Source organism: Lithobates pipiens, unplaced genomic scaffold (assembly GCF_037356315.1).
Source record: "Lithobates pipiens isolate NorthernLeopardFrog02 unplaced genomic scaffold, aLitPip1_a1.2 Scaffold_16, whole genome shotgun sequence".
In the NCBI taxonomy this organism is placed as follows: Eukaryota; Metazoa; Chordata; class Amphibia; order Anura; family Ranidae; genus Lithobates; species Lithobates pipiens.
Genome location: NW_027507748.1, coordinates 615,562,870 through 615,583,325, shown reverse-complemented (window position 1 = coordinate 615,583,325; position 20,456 = coordinate 615,562,870). Strand labels below are relative to the sequence as shown.

Sequence of the window (20,456 nt, the reverse complement as noted above, 5' to 3'; positions counted from 1 at the left end):
TTTTGCTTCCAATTTTTTTCCACATAGATTCAGCGGGGAAGCGCGCTACCAGCTGATGACTCATCGGTTGTTAAGGATGCGGTGGCCCACTGTCTGACTCCCTGCTTAGCAACCAGCTATATACAGTAAAAACTGCGAAACGCATCAAAAATCACATCACAAACACAACACTTGCGTTTCTAGTGCTATTCCATTGATGTCTATTACATGAAAAAACGCAGAAAAAAAAGCCTCCAACCCTTTACAAAAAATGCACCAGCCACAAAACGCATAGATGTGATCGTGTACCATAGGAAACCTGGTTAAATGGACTGTAGTGCGTTTCTACAAGCTGCACTAAAAAAACAAAAACAAAAAACACATAGGTGTGAACCTAGGGGTGGCAGAGTACACCTCTTCTAATCATAAACTGTACAATGTGCACACTGCACAGTGCCCACTGCCCATACTGATGCCCTGCCCCCCCCCCTCTCTCCTCCACGTGACTGATCATTACACCCCGCCTCCTCATCATTTCCGCACCGCTTCCTCTCCGCACCTTTATATATCCTCTCAGCGATGGCATGATATATAAACACACATTACAAAACACTACAGGGGGCGGGGCTGCGCCTACTGACAGGCGCTTCCGTCATAGGTCGCTGGACACAGGCTGAGCAGAGGGGCGGGCTGTCCATCTCACCATTCAGCACCGAAGGTGGGCGGGGCCTCAAAGAAGAACAAGCGCTGTGTCGGGTGACAGTGGGAGGGAGATGCGGAGGGGTCCGGGGTGACAAGTGTGACAGCAGGAGGGGACACAGGACGCCGCACACTGCTCATGGCTGAGGTCAGTGCAAATCACTAGCTACTCTTCACTATAGATCTATCATATATACACATGGGATGGGGGGGCTTATCCAACCTGCAGCAGCCATGGAAACCAATCAGCTTCTAGCTTCAGCTTATTCAGTTACACTTAGAAAATGAAAGATAGAAGCTGAGTGGTTGCCGTGCACAGCTGCCCCGGATTCTGTCTGAATCCTTCTTGATATGTGTATCTATATAGACAGATGTGTGTGTGTGTGTGTGTGTGTGTGTGTGTGTGTGTGTGTGTATGTATGTGTCATACAAGGAGGATTACAGGACAGTGAAGGTATAATATCAGAGAATACAGTAGATCCTGCACTGTGCAGTAGATATGGAGATGTGGGTTCAGATCCCTAATAGTTTCCACATATATACAGCACAGTCCACCCTCCTAGACTTTGTGTATGTCCCCATTGTGGATGTGTGTCGCTGGATGTCGGTGTAGCGCTCATGCCATCTCCAGCTTTGTCTGCTTGCCCCAAATTGGCACCATACACCGATCAGCCATAACATTATGACCACTGGCAGGCAAAGTCGATGATCTCATTATGATGGCACCTGAGAGTGGATGGGATATATTAGGCAGCAAGTGAACATGTTGCCCTTGAAGTTGAAAAGCAGAAAAAAAAGTGGGCACATTTAATGATTTGAGTGACTTTGACAAAGGCCTAATTGTAATTTCTAGACAACTGGGTTTGAAGCAACTTCAATACAAACCTTCAATGCAGCTGGTGGGACGCTCCCGGTCTGCAGTGATCAGGAGGACCTACCAAAAGTGGTCCAAGGAAGGAAAGCAGTGAGCCGACAACAGGGTGATGGGTGGCCAAGGCTCACTGATGCACGTGGGAAGCAAAGACTGCCTTGTGTAGTCCCATCCAATAGGAGAACTACTCTAGTTCAAATCTGCTGAGTTAATGCCGGTTCTGATAGACGGATGTCAGAGCACACAGGGCATCACAGTTTGTTGTGTATGGGGCTGTGTAGCTGCAGGCTGGTCAGGGTGCCCATGTTGACTCATTTCCGCAGCCAGAAGAACCTACAATAGGCACATGAGCAACGGAAGAAGGTGGCCTGGTGTGATGGATTGTGTTTTCTTTTACATCATGTGGATGGTCGGGTGTGTGTGTACAGGCACATTGTAAACAATGGGCTGCATTTAGGTCAGTTAAAAAAAATTAAAAAAACAAAAATGTTGGGCTTTTTAAAGCTTCAGTGTGCAAGAGGCCTAACCGGTCTGCAGCTACGCAGTCCCATAAACAAACTCTGATGGCCATTTTCTGTACTTTCAACTCCTCAACTTCAGGAACCACATGTTTACTTGCTGCCTAATATATTCCACCCACTTTCAGATGCCATTGTAATGGAATAATCAATGGTATTTATGTTATCTGTCGATGGCCATAATGTTATCGATGGTGTGTGTGTGTGTGTGTGTGTGCTATATTCTATCACACACACACACACACACACACACACACACACACTGTGTATGGCTGTGTCAATGGTCCCCAAAAAGTGTCAAAAGTGATGGATCTGTCCACCGCAATGTTGCAATCCTGCTAAAAATCACTGATCACCGCCATTACCAGTAATACAAATGCCATAAATATATCACCTATTTTGTAAATGCTATAACTGTTGCACAAGCCAATCAATATACCCTTGATAAAATACTGCATTATTTTTAGTAAAAATAAATTAAAAAAAGAATACGTATTGGCCTAAACCAGTGATATGCAATTAGCGGACCTCCAGCTGTTGCAGAACTACAATTCCCATGAGGCATAGCAAGACTCTGACAGCCACAAGCATGACACCCAGAGGCAGAGGCATGATGGGACTTGTAGTTTTGCAGCAGCTGGAGGTCCGCTATTTGCAGATCCCTGGCCTAAACTGGATAAAGTTGTTTTGTTTGTTTGTTTTTTTGTTATTTATTATAGCAAAAACTAAAAAATATATATATTTTTTTTTTTTCAAAAATGTCGTTCTTCCCTTTTTTTTTTTTTTTTTTAAAAGCTCAAAAAATAAAAACCGCAGAAGTGATCAAATACCACCAAAAGAAATCTCTATTTGTGGGGAAAAAAGGACATAAATTTTGTTTGGGTACAGCGTCGCACGACCGCGCAATTATCAGTTAAAGCAATGCAGTGCCGTATCGCAAAAAATGGCCTGGTCATTAAGGGGGACAGTCCTAGTCCTTAAGTGGTTAATCTGCCTAACAACAAATTGCCCAAAAAAAAAAAAAAGCATAGAAACTGCAAATCACGGCAAAATCAAACGAAAAACACGTGTGCAAAAACGCACAGAAAAAAACATTGCAGAAACGACCAATAGCAAACTTCATATGTGTGAACCAGGCCTTAGTGCCCTTCAACTGCTTTCCCTTACATGGAAAGACTGCAGCTGGGGGGTGTATACATGTCACAATGCTTTGCTTCATGGCCGCGGCCGGAATTACATGTTGAACGCAACCCATTCAAGTGAATAGAGCTGCGCTACAACCACACGGTAGTCCAGCATTTAGGCGTTAAAACAGGTGGTACAACGTCTCCTCAGCACCTGTCAAATGCTTTATGAAGAGCAAACCAAACACGGATCGCTCTTCACAGAGAAACACAAGTGTAATTGCCTTCTATACTTCCAATGGACAAAGATTGTCTCATCAGTATAATGATGTCAGAGTTTCAGTATTGTGTACAGAATGTTTGCAGACTTTTTTTGTTCAGGCTTCATCACTTCCTCTAAAACAAGACGGTCCTGTTACTTTTTTTTTTACATGTTCGTGTTTAAGCCAATGAAGGTTCCTTCACATGAGTGGCCAGGGGGGCAGAAAAAAATGGGTTGAGCAGGGTGAATTTGATTGCAATCACTCGTAAAAAGGCTTGATTAAAATCAACTCGATTTAAATCCATAATTTTTAAAGAGCAACTGTCATCTTTTCCCGCAGGGGCTCCTCTCCTGACCCGCTGTTGAATCACTGGCAGTTTCATTCACTTTAATGGGACGGCTGGTGATGCGGCAGTGACACAACAAGGTGAGGAACGTGGTGGCAGCAGGTGAGTGGATGCCCGCTAACAGGCACTGCCATGATGGATCTGAAATGACAGGTGCTCTTTAAATGTAAAGACTTCTTCTTGCTGGTAGTTAGAATCATTAATATTTGCAAACAAAATGAAGATTTCGTATTTAGAATAAAAAGCTGTCAGGTTAGCAAAACAGCGATATCAGAACCGATTCAATCATACAGTTTTTAGTGTACATAGATTTGCAAAACAATGGGATAAAGGAATATTCCTGAACTATGGATAATCTCAGGGTTATTGTGAAATTGTGTGAATGCATCAATGCAGTGCATGTTATCTCAGCTTGCAGAGTTTGGATTCATTGAATGAGTTTACAAAAAACTTAAATATTGCAGAATATACAGCCGCATGCTACATAACTAAGCTCCATTTCATGCTGAATAAACTAAATTATTAATATATTTTGTGGGAGTGCTTCAGCAGTCCCATTATTGTTGTTCGTTTTTTTATTTATTAATCATCTTTTTAATTTTATTCCATAAATTTTTGGGCTCTGCGTAACTTCTGCATACTTTCAGCTATTAAATCCATTCAATTTTTAAAATGTTCAGTGCTTTCAGCTGATGATGGGACTTCTTCAACTTTTTTTCTACTATTTATACTTTTTAAAATATTAAGCTTTTTAACACTTTTTTTAACATTGACATCAATGAGAGCATGCTTAAAATCCTTAAAATCTTCTTTCGCTACCAAAAGTTTCAGCTCCTTCATACTTTCACCTACAGACACCAAACAAACTTTAAAATGTTCACAAAATATTCAACTATCTGGCTATATCTTTTCAGTTTGATATCTTTTACAATTTTTGTGAAAAAGCTGTTTAAGTTTCGTGATCATTTCAGAAAATTTCATTAAATTTAGGGTATCCAGGCTTTTGTTGTCTGTTTTGTTTCCATGGTTACCAAAGCTTCTTATACACAGTGATGGGCAGTGGGGGAGAGCATAGACACACCATGTACTGATTTATAATAGAGGAATATGATGGGCAGTTTTGATGGGGGGGCAATATGATGGGGCAGTTTTGATGCTATTCAGCATTCCCATGAATTTTCTCCAGGAAATGCATTTTCCAGTTTAAATAGAAAACTATCTTTGGATAGATTTCTACCCCAAAAGCATTTTCTTAAAATAAATTTGAAAAATCCTATTTTTAAGACCCCTTTCACATTGGGCTCCATTCACTCCAGTGTGAAAGCCCAAGGGCTTTCACACTGGATCGGTGCGCTGGCAAGACATCAGAAAAAGTCCTCCCAGCAGCCCCATTGAGAACAATGGTGCAGCACTGCTATACCACCGGCAAAGCGTCACTGCAGCAGCGTTTTGCAGGTGGATTTAACCCCTTTTCGGGGTTTTTAAAACCACCCTACTAGAAGCCGAATAGGGCAGCTAAAACGACGGTAAATCTGTTCTAAAAATGGCGCCGCTTTACCGCTAACGCTCGGGGCGGCTTAGTGTGAATGAGGTCTAAATCATTGATTTATATCCACCCTGACACAAAGAAGAGAACCTACATTTTAGAGTTGGCACAAGAGCAAGAGGTCCAGAGAAATGATCTGGTGGCAACTAAAGTGGGAATTCAATTCTCTGTCAGGAGATTTCCTTAAACTTCCTGTGGGGTCCTTAAGAAAAGATAGTGAAGGGAAATTTCCCTGAGCCCCCCCCCCCCACCCCCGTCCACATCGTAGCTTTTTGTCATGTCAAATCGCAGCCTATTTCCCGGAACGGCACTGTCCCAATCAGTACGGCGCCGCAAAGTCGGCATCGCACCGATTTCCAAAAATACTTCCTGCACTACTTTTGGTGACTTTGGGGGCCATTTCAATAGACATCTGTGCAGGAACCCACACAGATGTCTTTCAAATCGCTTCTGAACGCACACGATTTCAAACACACCTCAAGTGTGAATGAGGGTTAAGGCTCGGGTTTTTCATGCTTTTTGCAGAAATGCGGGACGTAATTTTTTTTTTAACATGGGTTCCTATGGAACACATTCACATCAATGCATTTTTGTGCCTCTGCGTTTTTGGAATGGGTCAGGGACTCTTTAAAATGTAAAACAATGCTTTTTTTCGCTTCAATAAACTTGCAGTTTATTGAAGTAGCACGGAGTGCTATTTTACCGCAATTTTACAGTAATTTGCGTTTTTTTAATCTGCCCAACAACAAATTTGCCCAAAAAAATGCAAATTGTGGTAAAAAACGCAAAAAAGCACAAATGCTCGAAAGCCAACATAGGTGTGAATAGAAAAGCACACAAGCAGCAGAATAGAACCTGATGGGGTTTTTTAAACTGATACTAAACAATATCCTTATTCTCCAAAATAATCCATAAACATCCACGACTTAATCAGTTTAGTCCGTCGGAATTGAGTCCGTCGGAATTGAGTCCGTCGGATAGATTTGAACATGTTCTATTTCTAGGTCCGTCTGATTTTTATTTATTTTTTTAAAAGCTGTTGAACTAGTAGCCCACACACGATTGGATTGTCTGATGGACTGACCCCGGTCATGTATGTGGCATTAGTGTGTGTACCCTCTGAATGAGGAGGCCACAGCAGACAGCAGAATTCCCAGTCTGACGGGAGAGGTGTTAAATGTACTAGCAGATTTAAATATACTATCAAATTTGAGCCAAACTCCTGCTCCAATTTTGTAATCCGTTACAGCAACCAGTTTTTCTTTTTTTTTTTTTTTTTTTGGAGATAAAGATTTAATATGAATAACTAAAAGCTGATTTTTTTTTTTTTTTTTTTTTTTTTTGTAAGCACTCCTGTCAGTGGTAAATGGTTTGTTGTAAACTGATACATCTGGAAGAGAGCTTGTTCCTTTGAACAACAACAGACTTACTAGCTGGACCACCAGATGCAAATACAAGAAAGAATGTCTAAAAATAAAACGAGTGAATGAATGAATGAATGAATGAAATACTTGTATAGCGCACAATGCGAACTGAATCGCAGAATTGGTAAGCTGCAATATAAAAAAAGGGTTTGCTTTTGGGTTTAATACTGCTTGGAATTGTTTTTCTTCCTGTGGTTTTCTGCCTCCTTCTAGTATACTCTATGAACCCCCTGACCTCTCCTTTTCCTCTCTCACTTCCATTTTTTGGAATTAGTGATGTATGTTAGTGGTGATCACTGCTGTATGCACACTACACCCCCCATAGTACCTAATCCATGTCAGGGGTCAGAGCAGGCTTTCTCAACCTTTTAACCCTAGAGGAAACCCAAGAATAATTTTCATGTCTCTAGGAACCCTTACTAAAACCAAATCATCAGGGCTCAATAGGAACAATGCTCCTTACATTGGTGGTCAATAGGAAGAATGCCCCCCTTAAAGTGGTGTTTAGAATGCCACCCTTAAAGACAGCTAAAAAGATATTTGGTGTCATGCTGCTGGCTTTGCTAAGTGGTGCTGAACCTTGAACTTTGTAGGCATCAACATCAAATAGGTGGTTCATCAGCCACAGCTCAAGAAACCCCTAGCAACCTCTGGAGGAACCCCAGGTTTCCACAGAACCCTGGTTGGGAATGGCTGGGTCAGAGGGTGGCTACATTCCTACATACAGCGGGACCATGGAGAAGGAATGTATCCACCCTCTAACAGGAGGTTGAAGCTCAGCACCAAAAAAAAAGACATTTGGAAGAGGCTGAGAGCAATAGAGGATACTTTTTAAAACTAAGAATAAATACTTGAATAGAACACTTTGTAAACCAGGGTTTAGTGTCCCTTTTCTCACTTATTCTTTCCAAAAGTAGAAGAAAGGGTTTTGGCTTTTCATACAATAATAATAAAATTTCCCATGCCAGCAGAAAGTGATAGCGGAGTGTGGAGGGAGAGCCAGCTTGGCGTGGCGTCCTATGCTATCACCACTTTAATTGAAGATATTTAAAAGTAATGGAGTTCCATATAGATTAGTGTCTAATAATAATGTACCTAAATCGTTAGCTAGCAAGTCAGTTAATTAGCCATGCTGTGCTCGGTATGCTTCTTTTTTTTTTTTTTTTTACATTATAATCGGATGTGTGCATATTCAGGCTAGTTGGAATAGTTTGTTCTTTTGAGTGTCAGTCTTATGCCGCATACACACGGTCGGAATTTCGGCCAGCAAAAGACCAATGAGAGCTTTTCATCGGAAAATGCGACCGTGTGTATGCTCCATCGGAATTTTGCTGGCTGAATTTCTGGCAGCAAAAGATTGAGAGCATGTTCTCAATTTTTCCAATGGAAAAAGTTTCTATCAAAAATTCCAATTGTCTGTATGCAAATCCGACGCGTAAAAACTCACAAATGTCTGTCCCCTTGCTGGGTATGGAGACAATTGAGGGGAAGATGGCCCCCACTCATCTCCATATCACTGCAGGGCGGAAGCAACGTCAAAACGTCACTTTCGCCCATAGCTCTAAAAGGGCCATTTAAAAAAAAAAAATATTTTAAATGACAAAATTGTATTTATTTATTGCATTTTAATGTAAATATGAGATCTGAGGTCTTTTTGACCCCAGATCTCATATTTAAGAGGTCCTGTCATGCTTTTTTTTTTATAATTCACAATTTTCATTAGGTTTCAACATATGCAATACAGTGGCTTAAAACATAAACAAAGGAGAATAAAGTAATAAGAGGAAATCGTAGTCATAAACAGCTCTGGAGTGGGCATGGAGGTCTACGTATGACAAAATGAATGCACGATCCACAGACATAGGTCAACAAGGAACAGCACTATGTAACAGGTAGTGCTGAAATAATTACTGTTCAGACTTCTCTAACAAACAGTAGGGTCCACGATTTATATTTGCGTGGCCCGCTATTCCAGAGAACAAAGAGAAGAAGAGGAAGGGAAGAATAATAGAAAGAGGATGAGCGAGAAGAAAAGGGGGGGGGGGGGGGGTGAGGAAAGAAAAAGTATAAGAAAGTCCCAATCTGAAGGGTGCGTCTCTCCTGGGCTTCGAGTAATCGTATTGTATAGAACGGAGGGGGGAGTCTCATGAGATCATGGGGGGTCTATTCTTTGATGCCATGGTTCCTATGTCGCCGTATGTCGGTCCACCTGGTCCGCTAGCCTAGCTGTCATGGACTCCATGACCTCCATATCTTTAATTCTGGAATAAAGATTGGGTAGAGACGGAGGGTTTTGTTGTTTCCAGTAGAGGGCTACTAGACATCTGGCTGCTGTTAAAATTTGTGTGGCCAACTTTTTGGCTAGTGTGAAAAGTTTATGGGGGGAGGACCAGTAAAAAAACTTAGGGGAGGTTGTGATATTTACCTTGAACAGCCGATGGAGCAGTTCCTGGACCGAATGCCAATAAGGCTGAAGGGATGGGCAGCTCCAGTAAATATGAAGTAGAGTGCCCTGGTCCTGGAGACACCTCCAGCAGCGATCTGAGGCTGATGGATATATAGCGTGCAGGCGTGACAAAGTTAGGTACCAGTGGAAGAGTACCTTGTATGTGTTCCCTTTGTAAAGAGTACACATAGAACTCTTGGCCGCCCAAGACCATATGATGGCCCATTTTTCAAGGGTTAGCTCCACTTCAAGGTGTTCCTCCCATCTACGCATATAGCTATGTTTCCCCTGAGAGACCATATCATAGGAATTTAAAAGCTTATATATGTCCGAAGTCAGCCCTTTCTGTGTAGGGCCTGATAAGATTAAGCATTCAAATGGGAATGGCGTAGAGAATTGGAGGGTTGGGGTGATGGTGAGTGCGTAGTGCCTGATTTGGAGGTAACCATAAAAGGAGCTGCGGGGGAGTTCGGGTTTAGTTCTGAGTTTGTCGAGGGGCAACAAAATCCTAGAAACTGGGTTCACCAGATGTCCATATTGAAAGAGATTCCTCTGCAACCAGGGGGAAATCATCTGGGAGGTTAAGCTGTTGTGCATTTTATGATTTTAAAGAAAAGCTGTTACCAAGGAGGCCTCAGATTGTAGGGGTGTGTTGCGATTTAGTTGTCTCTAAACAGTGTGTAGGAGGTTCATGGTATGTAGTAGGGCGGTGGAGGGGACATCGGCATTAGTATTCCACAATAAATTGTTCGGGTGGATGGAGGCTAGCCATATTTAGTCTATTTGAGTCCAGCGATTATAGGCCGGAAGGGTAACCCAGGAAGCTATAGCCCTCAGTTGGGCCGCATAATAGTAACGCTGGAGATGTGGGAAGGCCAAACCCACATCCTTTCAGGAGGCACACATTATGGAGCGGGCTATTCGGTGCTGTTTATAATTCCACGTAAAATTTAGGAGATCATTCTGGAGTTTCCTAAACTGGGCAGACGAGATGGGCATCTGGAGGGTCATAAAGTGGTACAAGAGTTTAGGTATTATGTTCATCTTGATGAGGCAATGCGTCCAAACCAAGACATTGGGTAATGTCTCCATTTGGTCAATAGGGATCGTATAGACGCAAACAGGGGTCTGAAGTTTGCATCATATAGAGATTCGTAGTGAGGTATACCCCCAGATGTTTGATGGCGTGAGACTTCCACATGTATGAAAAGTTTTCTAATAGGCGGTGCACTTCCACAGGGGGGAGGTTGAGTGGGAGGGTTCTGATTTAGCTGGGTTAACCTTGCATCCTGACAGGGACACGTATTCCATAAGGAGTTTATGAAGGTTGGAGAGGGTGATATGTGGGCATGTTAGGGTCAGGAGAATGTCATCCACAAAACAATGAGATTTTAAATTTGTGACCTCTAACCATTACGCTAAAACAAAACAAGAAAAAGAGGCGCTTCTAGGTACAGACTGTCTAACAGTTTTAATTTAACAAGTAGTTACAGGCATAACTCACATTTAAGTGGTAAGTATAAGTTATGGTAGGTTCCATACAACGGGGTCATCAGTGAGGTCAATCCCTGGGATGGATGTGTTTTCCAGTGACGTCATCACCCTCCGTCTGGATTCCAGCCTGCTTCCCAAGCCTCGTTCTGATGCCCATTCACTGCTGCCGGCTGAACACTATCTAGCGGCTCTGGAGACGAACGCAGCGACACAGGGACAGCACATCCATCCCTGGGATTGACCTCACTGATGACCCCCCGTTGTATGGAACTTACCAGGCCTTATACTTATAACTTAAATATGAGTTATGCCTGTAACTACTTGTTAAATTAAAACTGTTATACAGTTTCCACCCAGAGGCGCCTATTTTTGTTTTGTTTTAGTGTTCTTGGGAACAAGGTTTCTGTTTCCACCAGACGGCTGCAGTGATTTGTGGATTGTGTTTCCCCTCCCCTCCCCTATCCTGTTCACCCATATTGCTATTGAGCATATTATGCCTCTATAGCCATAGTGCATAATTCATGGACTACTTCATCACCATACAGAATGGACTGTAGGTCTTTGTTGTGCATAAATCTATGCTTACCAAGCACTGTGTTGTTCTATATTATTATTTTAGTTTTGCACCATTTACCTGTATTTTCTTGTATTACGCCACTGATGTTGGGGTCCCGTCAGATCTGGGCCGCCAGGGGTTGATACACAGGGTGAAAAGCAACGGGTAGAGCGGACATCCTTGCCTAGTTGCATTTGAGATGGAGAAGGAAGTAGATGCCGCAAAGGGTGTTTTGATGGAGGCAGATGGAGTTGCGTAAGTGCCTAATCGCCCTAAGAAACAGCCCCCTGAAGCCTAGATATTCGAGGGTGGAAAACATAAAAGGTCAGCTAAGCCTATCAAAGGCTTTCTCAGCATCTAAGCTGAGCAACAGCGCCCCATCTTTTTGTCTATTAATGATGTCAATTAAGTTGATCACTCTTCTGGTGTTGTCCCCTGCTAGGCGCCCTGCAACAAAGCCCACCTGGTCCGTATGGATCAGGGAGGGGAGGATCTCATTTACTCGGAGGGATAATAATTTTGTTAAAATTTTTAGGTCCGAATTTAATAAAGCTATGGGTCTGTAATTCCCGCACAGTGTGTGATCTTTATCAGATTTGGGTATGAACGTGAGGTGTGAGGTCTGCATGTCTCGTGGGATTTCATCTTTGCCCATGAATCCATTAAATAAACGGATATGTGGGAGCAGTGAGGAAACGCATATGTGGGAGCAGTGAGGAAAGTTTTTTTTTATAGTATTCATACGGAAGGCCATCAGGGCCCGGGGGCCTTATTTGGGAGAAGCTTCAAATTCTCTGAGATCTCCTCGCCGGTGATCAGAGAATTAACATGCTTTTTTCTATTACAAGGGATGTTTACATTTACAATAAAAAAAAAAAAAACTGTGTAAAAATGTAACAAAAAAGATGAAGTAAATAAGATTTTTTTTTTTTTTAAATGTGCCCCGTGTCGACGAGCTCGCTTGCAAAAGCGAATGCATAGGTGACTAGCGCCCGCATATGAAAACGGTGTTCAAACCACACATGTAAGGTATCACCGTGATCAGAAGAACGAGAGCAATAATTCTAGCTCTAGACCTCCTCTGTAACTTAAAACATGCAACCTGTAGAATTTTTTTTCAACGTCGCCAGGAGATTTTTAAGGGTAAAAGTTTGTCGCCATTCCACGAGCGGGCGCAATTTTTAAGCGTGACATGTTGGGTATCAATTTACTCGGCGTAACATTATCTTTCACAATATAAAAACAAATTGTGCTAACTTTACTGTTGTCTTATTTTCTAATTCAAACAAGTGTATTTATTCCAAAAAAAGTGCAAAAAGTATTGCAACGAACCACCATTTTATTCTCTAGGGTGTTAGAAAAAAAATGTATAATGTTTGGGGGTTCTAAGTAATTTTCTAGCAAAAAAAAACTTTTTTTAAACAAATCTCAGAAAGAGGCTCGGTCTTTAAGTGGTTAAATACAAATTCAACTTAAGAACAAACCTACAGAACCTATGTTGTTCATAACCTGGGGACTGCCTGTAGTCTTGTATCTCTGATTATCTGATTGATCTATTGATTTCAGCTGAACTGACTGAAATGTTTGCCTAACCTTGGCTCTACCTCCAATAATTTGCTTTGGGTTGGGAGCACTTTGTCACATGTAATAATAAACTATGCAGTCTGATGTGACTACTCATTATATACCGGTATGACACAATGAGTCAGACTGGTATCACCCTGGTATTTTATGAAGCAATTCCTTGTAGCATTCAGTGTTGCACACTACAAACATCGGCAGCAATGCAGATAGAGTATCAATAGGCTAAAGGTAAACTTCCGTGTTTTTAGTCTAAAGAATTTAGATTTTTTTTTTGTATGTTTTTCTTTCTTGTGTCCCCATTGGGGAGATTTCTCCTCACTTTATGTCCTGGTGCTATGTTGTCAACTGGACAGGAAGTGAGTGGTAATCAACACCAGCAGTGATGAAAACACTTGTATTTAGTGGCTTGGGGAAGGGTTTGTACCCTTTTTTTTATTTATTTTTTTTATTTTTTTTTTGAGTTATGGTGACACCTGTCTCTTTCATCATTGATATCCAGAGATGAAATATTTCCCATAGTTTTGGTATTTCTAGTGTTATTTGAACATTTGAATAAGTCTGTCTATGTTGCTAACAGGGATAAAGAAGTGAAGAAGATCGTGGATGTGTCCATGGAGTAGAGGACCTGCCAAGGTGCCAACATGAAGCAGCTCCAGATGGTGGAGCCAGTGATGGCCATCTACTGCTTTGCAAGTTTTGTCAGTTTACCAATAATAGGGCAGTACATCTATCACCGGATGTGGCAGGATGAATTTAATACTACTCTTATCAGTGACAATGTATCACACTGCGAAACCAATCAGAGTAACCCCGGCTATATCCATCAAAAGGTAAGCGCATTTTAAAATGACGGTGCATTTATAGCATTATAGGAGCATTATTCAACTTTGGTCAAAGTCGCAGTTTGTTTTGATGTACAGGTGCTCCTTAGCTTTATTGGCAGTTTTTTGGTAAAGGTGAACCATGCCTATTAGATATATAAAAAAAAAAATATTGCCAAATTATTCATTTTTAGACCTGGAGAAAAGTAAATTGGTGCTGTAAATGTAAATCTGAACAATTGTTTACTGTCAGTTGTTGCCATGATCACCAGTCCTGTTATTTCATTACTTCAATTCTCATAAACCACCCGATGTATGTAAATTGCATTAATAAAGCTGACTTTTTTTGTAGGATAACATCACATATACTCTGTTCATAGTGAAGAACACAGCGGAGTCATAAAAGTTACTGTGGGCTATCTGAACTGGAAGCTTCACTGGTGCATGCTGATAAGAGAGTGTAAAGTGCTTGATACTGCTATCATTTAAGTGCACACTGTCAGCCATTTTGAATGCTGCCTCAAGATTATGGCCTGAGGTGAAGACGTTATCTTGGCCTGTAAATGGGCCTCAGATTTCTGCAGAGGGTAGATACAGATAACACCATTTTTCTATGAAAATTAATCAAGGAAATTCTTCACCATTTTGATAAAAATACCTACTCTTCCATTATTTCAATTTCAATAAATAAAATCACTCTTTTAGCATAAACAGCATTGCATATGAAAAAAAAAAAATCTTATATGTATTGTGGGGGGGGGGGGGGGGGGTTGTTCAGTGTAGTGCTTTCCATTCATTATAGATCAGCAAGTTTCAGGGCTTGTGGTCCACTTTTATTTAAATGGAACATTCAAAAATAAAACATGGTTACTATTGCAAGGCTTTCCAGCATCAAAACCTAAATCTTCCTGCCTATCCAGAATTTGTAGTCCCTGAGACGATCTCCACACAGATTCACCACTTTGGCTCAGTCAGCTTTCTGACACGAAATGTCCACCTGGGCTACACAGGCCCCTGCCTAAAGATGCACCTCAGGTGCCTCACAAGTGATGGTCTGCTCAGATCTGGCCACCTCTATTTGAGGCCAGGGTGGACACTCTGCCAGTGTCTGTCTCCACACCCATGCTGGTCTCCAGTAAAACGTGGACACAGGATTAGAGGCGTCATCTCTCCCAAAGCTCTTCAAATTCTCCGAACTCCAGAACCCAATCAGGGCATTACAGATACTGTAAGATTTCTCCATTCAGAATAGACATTCTGGAGCCCCTCAACCTGCATCAGTGATAACGCTGTGTGACATATACTCCTTTGTGCACAGTGGCAGGGTATAGCACTGTCATAGTATATTCAGCATACATTAATACTGCAAATGAATTCCTCAGCCACAAAAACTGAACATATCTTCCCTGTTCACAAATGCTACACAGACATTTTGTGTACAGCCCTATTTATAATATTGGGATAAAACCAAATGCACTGTCTGTTAACCACTTCACCCCCAGAAGGATTTACCCCCCCCCCCCCCACCCCCCCTCCTGACCAAAGCCTTTTTTGCGATTCTGCACTGCATCGATTTAACTGACAATTGCGTGGTCGTGCGACATGGCTTCCAAACAAAACTGATGTCCTTTTTTTTTACCCCCACAAAAAGAGCTTTCTTTTGGTGGTATTTGATCACCTATGTGGTTTTTATTTTTTTGCGCTACAAACAAAAAAAAGCGTCAATTTTGAAAAACGCATTATTTTTTACTTTTTGCTATAATAAATATCCCCAAAAATATTTTTTTTTTCCCTCAGTTTAGGCTGATGCGTATTCTTTTACATATATTTGGTAAAAAAAAAAAATCGCGTCTACAAAATAGGGGATAGTTTTATGGCATTATTATTAATATATTTTTTTTTTTATTAGTAATGGCGGCGATCAGCGATTTATTTATTTTTTTATTTTTTTTTTATTTTTTTGTATTGGTTTGGGCAAAAGTGATGGCTTCTACAAAATAGGGGATATATTTATGGCATTTTTATTTATTTCATTTTTACTTGTAATGGCGTTTTCTTTTGAGGGACTGCAACATTGCGGCAGACAGATCAGACACCTACTGTAGCTGACACTTTTGACACATTTTTGGGAATCAGTGACATTATTAGGCTGCTTTCACACTGAGGCGGACATTGACAGAAAAACGCTGCTAGTTTTAGGGGTGTTTTACCGTCATTTTAGCAGCGCTAAAGGCTTAAATGCACCCGTGTAGCGCCGCTGCCGAGTCGCTTTGCAGGTGCTTCGGCAGTGGTGCCCATTCATTTCAATGGGCAAGAGTGGTGTATACACCGCTCCTTCACCGCCCCAAAGATGCTGCTTGCAGGTAGTTTTTTTTTTAATGGACCCGCTAATTGGCTCCCACTGTGGCCAATCAGCGAGCGATTGCTCCTCAGTCGCTGGCATCCCCCCACCCCTCAGTGGCTACTTGAACAAGTCCTCTGCCTACATACTTTTGCTAATGAGTGTCCCTTGTTCCTGTCTCGAAAAATTGGGAGGTATGCATACATAACCTATTCAGTCTTTTTTCATTTAGCCCATAGGCTGAATAAAAAGGATCTAATAGATTCCTCTACATCTGCTATACAGCATGGATGGATAGATGAATCTCCCACTGAGGCTGTTATATTATATAGCAGCTGTCAGAATACCCAAACCACATCAACACCAATATGCCTCTTGATTTGTCCATACAGTCTTGTCACCAACTCTGATGATTTCTCTATATTGTTTATGTCAAACTGTATACTGCTTCCCTCGGTTTGAGGGTTCGGTCTACTTGTATGATTACTCTGCCTTACATGGCTATGTAACCTACTGTATTCTTTGTTAAATATAAATAAAGCATTTATAAAGAAAAAACAAAAATACCTGACCAGTGTCTGCATCTGGTTGGATTCAGCCACTGTTTGGCTGACCATTTTCTGCCCAGTTCCTTTGAACTTTTTAAACAACGGATGTCGGGTGGGAGGGGGCAGACAGGGCCACCCAATAAGCAAAAATTCAGTTTCAACAGTCTATTGCCAGCTTAAAGTGGAACGGAATGCGTTTTACAAAATACTGCAGCAGGGAGGCTATTATCGCAGAAGAGAAATGCAATGTCACTTCTCCATTAAAATACACCTATCTGCCTGGTCACAGTCTTCTGTAGCATGTAAACTGAGCTGCGCATGCTCAGCTCCGCTTGCATTGCCAGCATGGTCCCTGTGTGCCAGGAGGATTTACTCCTGCACATGCGCAAGAGATGCCCAGAGACTGGCACCCAGGAAGACAATGTCGCCGCTGGCAAGGGACCCAGATTGTTAGCAAGGAGTTAAGTAAAGTTCCCTTTAGTTCTGTATTAAAGCTCAGTTGTTCTTTTACGTGTATATAGTACTGTATTAGATGTAATTGAGTGTAAATGAAATCGGGGAGCTTCTGCCATCTACCATTAGGTTACAAAATGAAACCTATCACCTCCTGCACATGAGTGTGGTTATCTGATTCAAGAGCTTATAACACATCCATTATAAGAAAGGAAATATAATCACACCATGCCTTGCTGCCTTCTCTGGACCAGGGATGCCACACAGACAACTAAAAAAACAAAACAAAAGGGCGCATCAGCCTAGTACATCATCTCTAAAACTATTTATTAAACAAAAGAATAAATAAATCTACTCACAGATGTCCAGACTGGTAAAGCATATCAAAGTATTAAATCAGTTCATCCAATCAGCTTTCTCCTAGGCTTGGGAGGACATAATTTAAGATCAGAATCTTGAATTTTAATACTTTGATATGCTTTGACAGTCTGGACTTCTGTTAGCAAATGTATTTATGTTTTTGTATAAAGAGGAAGTAAACCCTGATGGGTTTACTTCCTCTTTGTCTCCCTGCAAAAGTAAAGCATAATGGACTACTATGCATCACATAGTAGCCCATTATGTGTCACTTACCTGACACAGGAGCCAGCGATGATGCCGCTGTCCCCTGTAGCACGGGGAGTCCATCTTCTCCTGGGTATTGCTGCTCCGACCACTCACAGCGTCGGAGCAGCGATGACATCACGTTACCAGCAGCATGCCCAGTGCGCCTGCGCGCCGCTGTCTACAGCGCATGCGCCATAGACAGCGGTGCCTGTCTTTTTGTAAATATCTCCTAAACCGTGTAGGTCTAGGCTTACCTGTAGGTCAAAGTGGTTTGTAAGTGTTTACAACCACTTTAACAAAATTTTTTTGAGATCACGCACTAGGCTGGGGCACCCTTTCTTCATTTTTTTTTTTCTAGGATACTAGTTGGCAGAGGTACCAGGACCATAAGTGGCAGAACTAACCTGCTCCCTAGCAACCGAGGAAGCTAGGCAACAGAAGCCATCCAGGGGGACTAAGCAGCAGGAGTTGTCGTTAACAAAGAGTCAGCAGGCAGCTAGGATGTAGGCAGCTTGTGCCCACCAGCATCCTTGGTTTCTAGGATGCAAACAGCCACCTTTCTAAATTACAATAAATGGTGTATGCATGTAAATGTTATCCCAAATCATTACATGCCTACACCATTAAAGCGGTTCTGCACCTTAAAAAAAAAAATATTAAAAGCCAGCAGCTACAAATATTGCAGCTGCTGACTTTTAATAAATTGACACTTGCCTGTCCCAGGGTCCAGCGATGTCGGCGGCAGATGACAAGCAATCGCTCGTCTCTCTGCTGCCCCCGCCGCCATCCTCTGTAAGGGAATCGGGAAGTGAAGCATTGCGGCTTCACTGCCCGGTTCCCTACTGCGCATGCGCGAGTCGCGCTGCGCATCTCTGCTGGTCCCTGCTGTGTCCTGGGAACTGTGTGTTTCCCAGAACACAACGGGGGGGGGGGGGGGGGCATCTGCGGCGGTCTGTCCCGGAAGTGGGTGCAGATACCTGGATTATCCAGGTAACTGCACCCCCCTCCCCCCTGAAAGGTGCCGATTGTGGCACCGGAGGGGGGGGAGGGATCAGATGAGCGGAACTTCCCCTTTAGGGTGGAGAACCGCTTTAAATACAGTCCATAAGCAGGATCGCAGACACAGATTATTCTATTTTTTTTAATGGTTTTTGTATGCAGTTGAACACAGCTTTAGATTATGTGAGGTGGGCTCCATTGCATAAAATAAAGCTGCATTCGGGTCTGTAAAAAAAAAAAAAAGTGTACATTTCAGATCTCATTTAACAACTGTGTGCATGAGCTTGAATACAAAATATGATGGTGTTCTATAAAAGCTGTCCAGTTATCTTACATACAATTTCAGATATAATAAAAATGGTTTAATTCTACTACATCTTTAAATATTACTTCAGCGGTGATAACTAAAGCTGATCGTAAGAGGAAGCAAAAAATAAAATAAATACATGTATCTCGGGTGTTGTAAAGTGGTGTTGAGTAGGGAGTTTCCTGCTTCTGGTTGTGGCTGTATTATGTTTTTACATATCCATCTGTAATCTAATCACAAGCGACTCTTTCATGCTTTGTAGACAATGAAGTGAAGCTGGGTAAACTTGGATATGTACAATGTCATTTAAAGTAAAGCTGGCCACTTTATTCCAAGTCCTAATACTTTCACACATACACGGCTACATCAAAGATACAGGAGGTTTTTTTAAATAGCAAGTCCATTTTTAAATTACCTGTGCTCACAACTCTTTTTCAGACTTGGTGTTTACACATTTAAAACTGTTTTTTTTTGCTAGAAAATGATTGCTATATTGTTATTATTGTTATAACACCCTAGAGAATAAAATGGCGGTCATTTCAATACTTTTTTTCACACCGTATTTGCGCAGCGGTCTTACAAGCGCACTTTTTTTTTGTAAAAAAATTTTTGAATAAAAAAAATAAGACAGTAAAATTAGCCCAATTTATTTTTATATTGTGAAAGATAATGTTACGCAGAGTAAATTGATAGACAACATGTCATGCTTCAAAATTGCGCCCGCTCGTGGAATGGCATCAAACTTTTTTTACCCTCAAAAATCTCCATAAGCGACATTTAAAAAATTCTACAGGTTGCATGCTTTACAGAGGAGGTCTATGGCTAGAATTATTGTTCTCGCTCTACCGATCGCAGTGATACCTCACATGTGTGGTTTGACTACCGTTTTCATATGCGGGCGCTACTCACGTATGCGTTCGCTTCTGTGCGCGAGCTCGTCGGGGCGGGGTGTTTTAAAAAAAAAAAATTTTTTTTTTCTTATTTATTTTACTTGATTTTATTTATTTTTACAGTGTAAAAAAAAATGGATCACTTTTATTCCTATTACAAAGAATGTAAACATCCCTTGTAATAGAAAAAAGCATGACAGGTCCTCTTAAATATGAGATCTGGAGTCAAAAAGTCCGCAGATCTCATATTTGGACTTTAAAAAAAAAAAAAAAAGTAATTTGAAAAAATTACATTGAAAAAAATTTACCTTTTTAAGCCCTTGTACACACGGTCGGACATTCCATCGGAAAATGTCCGATCGGACCGTGTTGTCGGATAATTTCCGGCAGAATATCCGACCGACAAAGTTTTAGAGCTGGGCTATAAAATTTTCTGACAACATGGTCCGATCGGACGAAGTCCGATCGTTTGTAGAGAATTCCGATCGGACAAAGTGCCACACATGCTCAGATCAAATTCCTAGACCAAAGCTATTGGCTACTAGCCTGAACGTAGTCCTATCGTAACGATATTACATCATCACGTTACGAACGGCTTTTGTTGTCGGAATGTCCTACCGTGTGTACAAGGGCTAAGAGGT

The 20,456-nt window shown here is 41.5% G+C and overlaps 1 protein-coding gene across 1 annotated transcript in view; it reads left to right on the top strand.

Moving 5' to 3' along the window:
* Positions 1-548: 548 nt before the first annotated feature.
* SLC46A3 (solute carrier family 46 member 3) overlaps positions 549-20,456 on the top strand; it is a 61,528-nt gene continuing 41,620 nt past the window's right edge. Inside the window, exons 1-2 of the mRNA XM_077484080.1 lie at positions 549-826; positions 13,428-13,680. Coding sequence (XP_077340206.1) covers positions 13,492-13,680 — 189 coding nt within the window. The 5' untranslated portion in view covers positions 549-826; positions 13,428-13,491. The remainder of the gene's footprint in view (positions 827-13,427; positions 13,681-20,456) is intronic.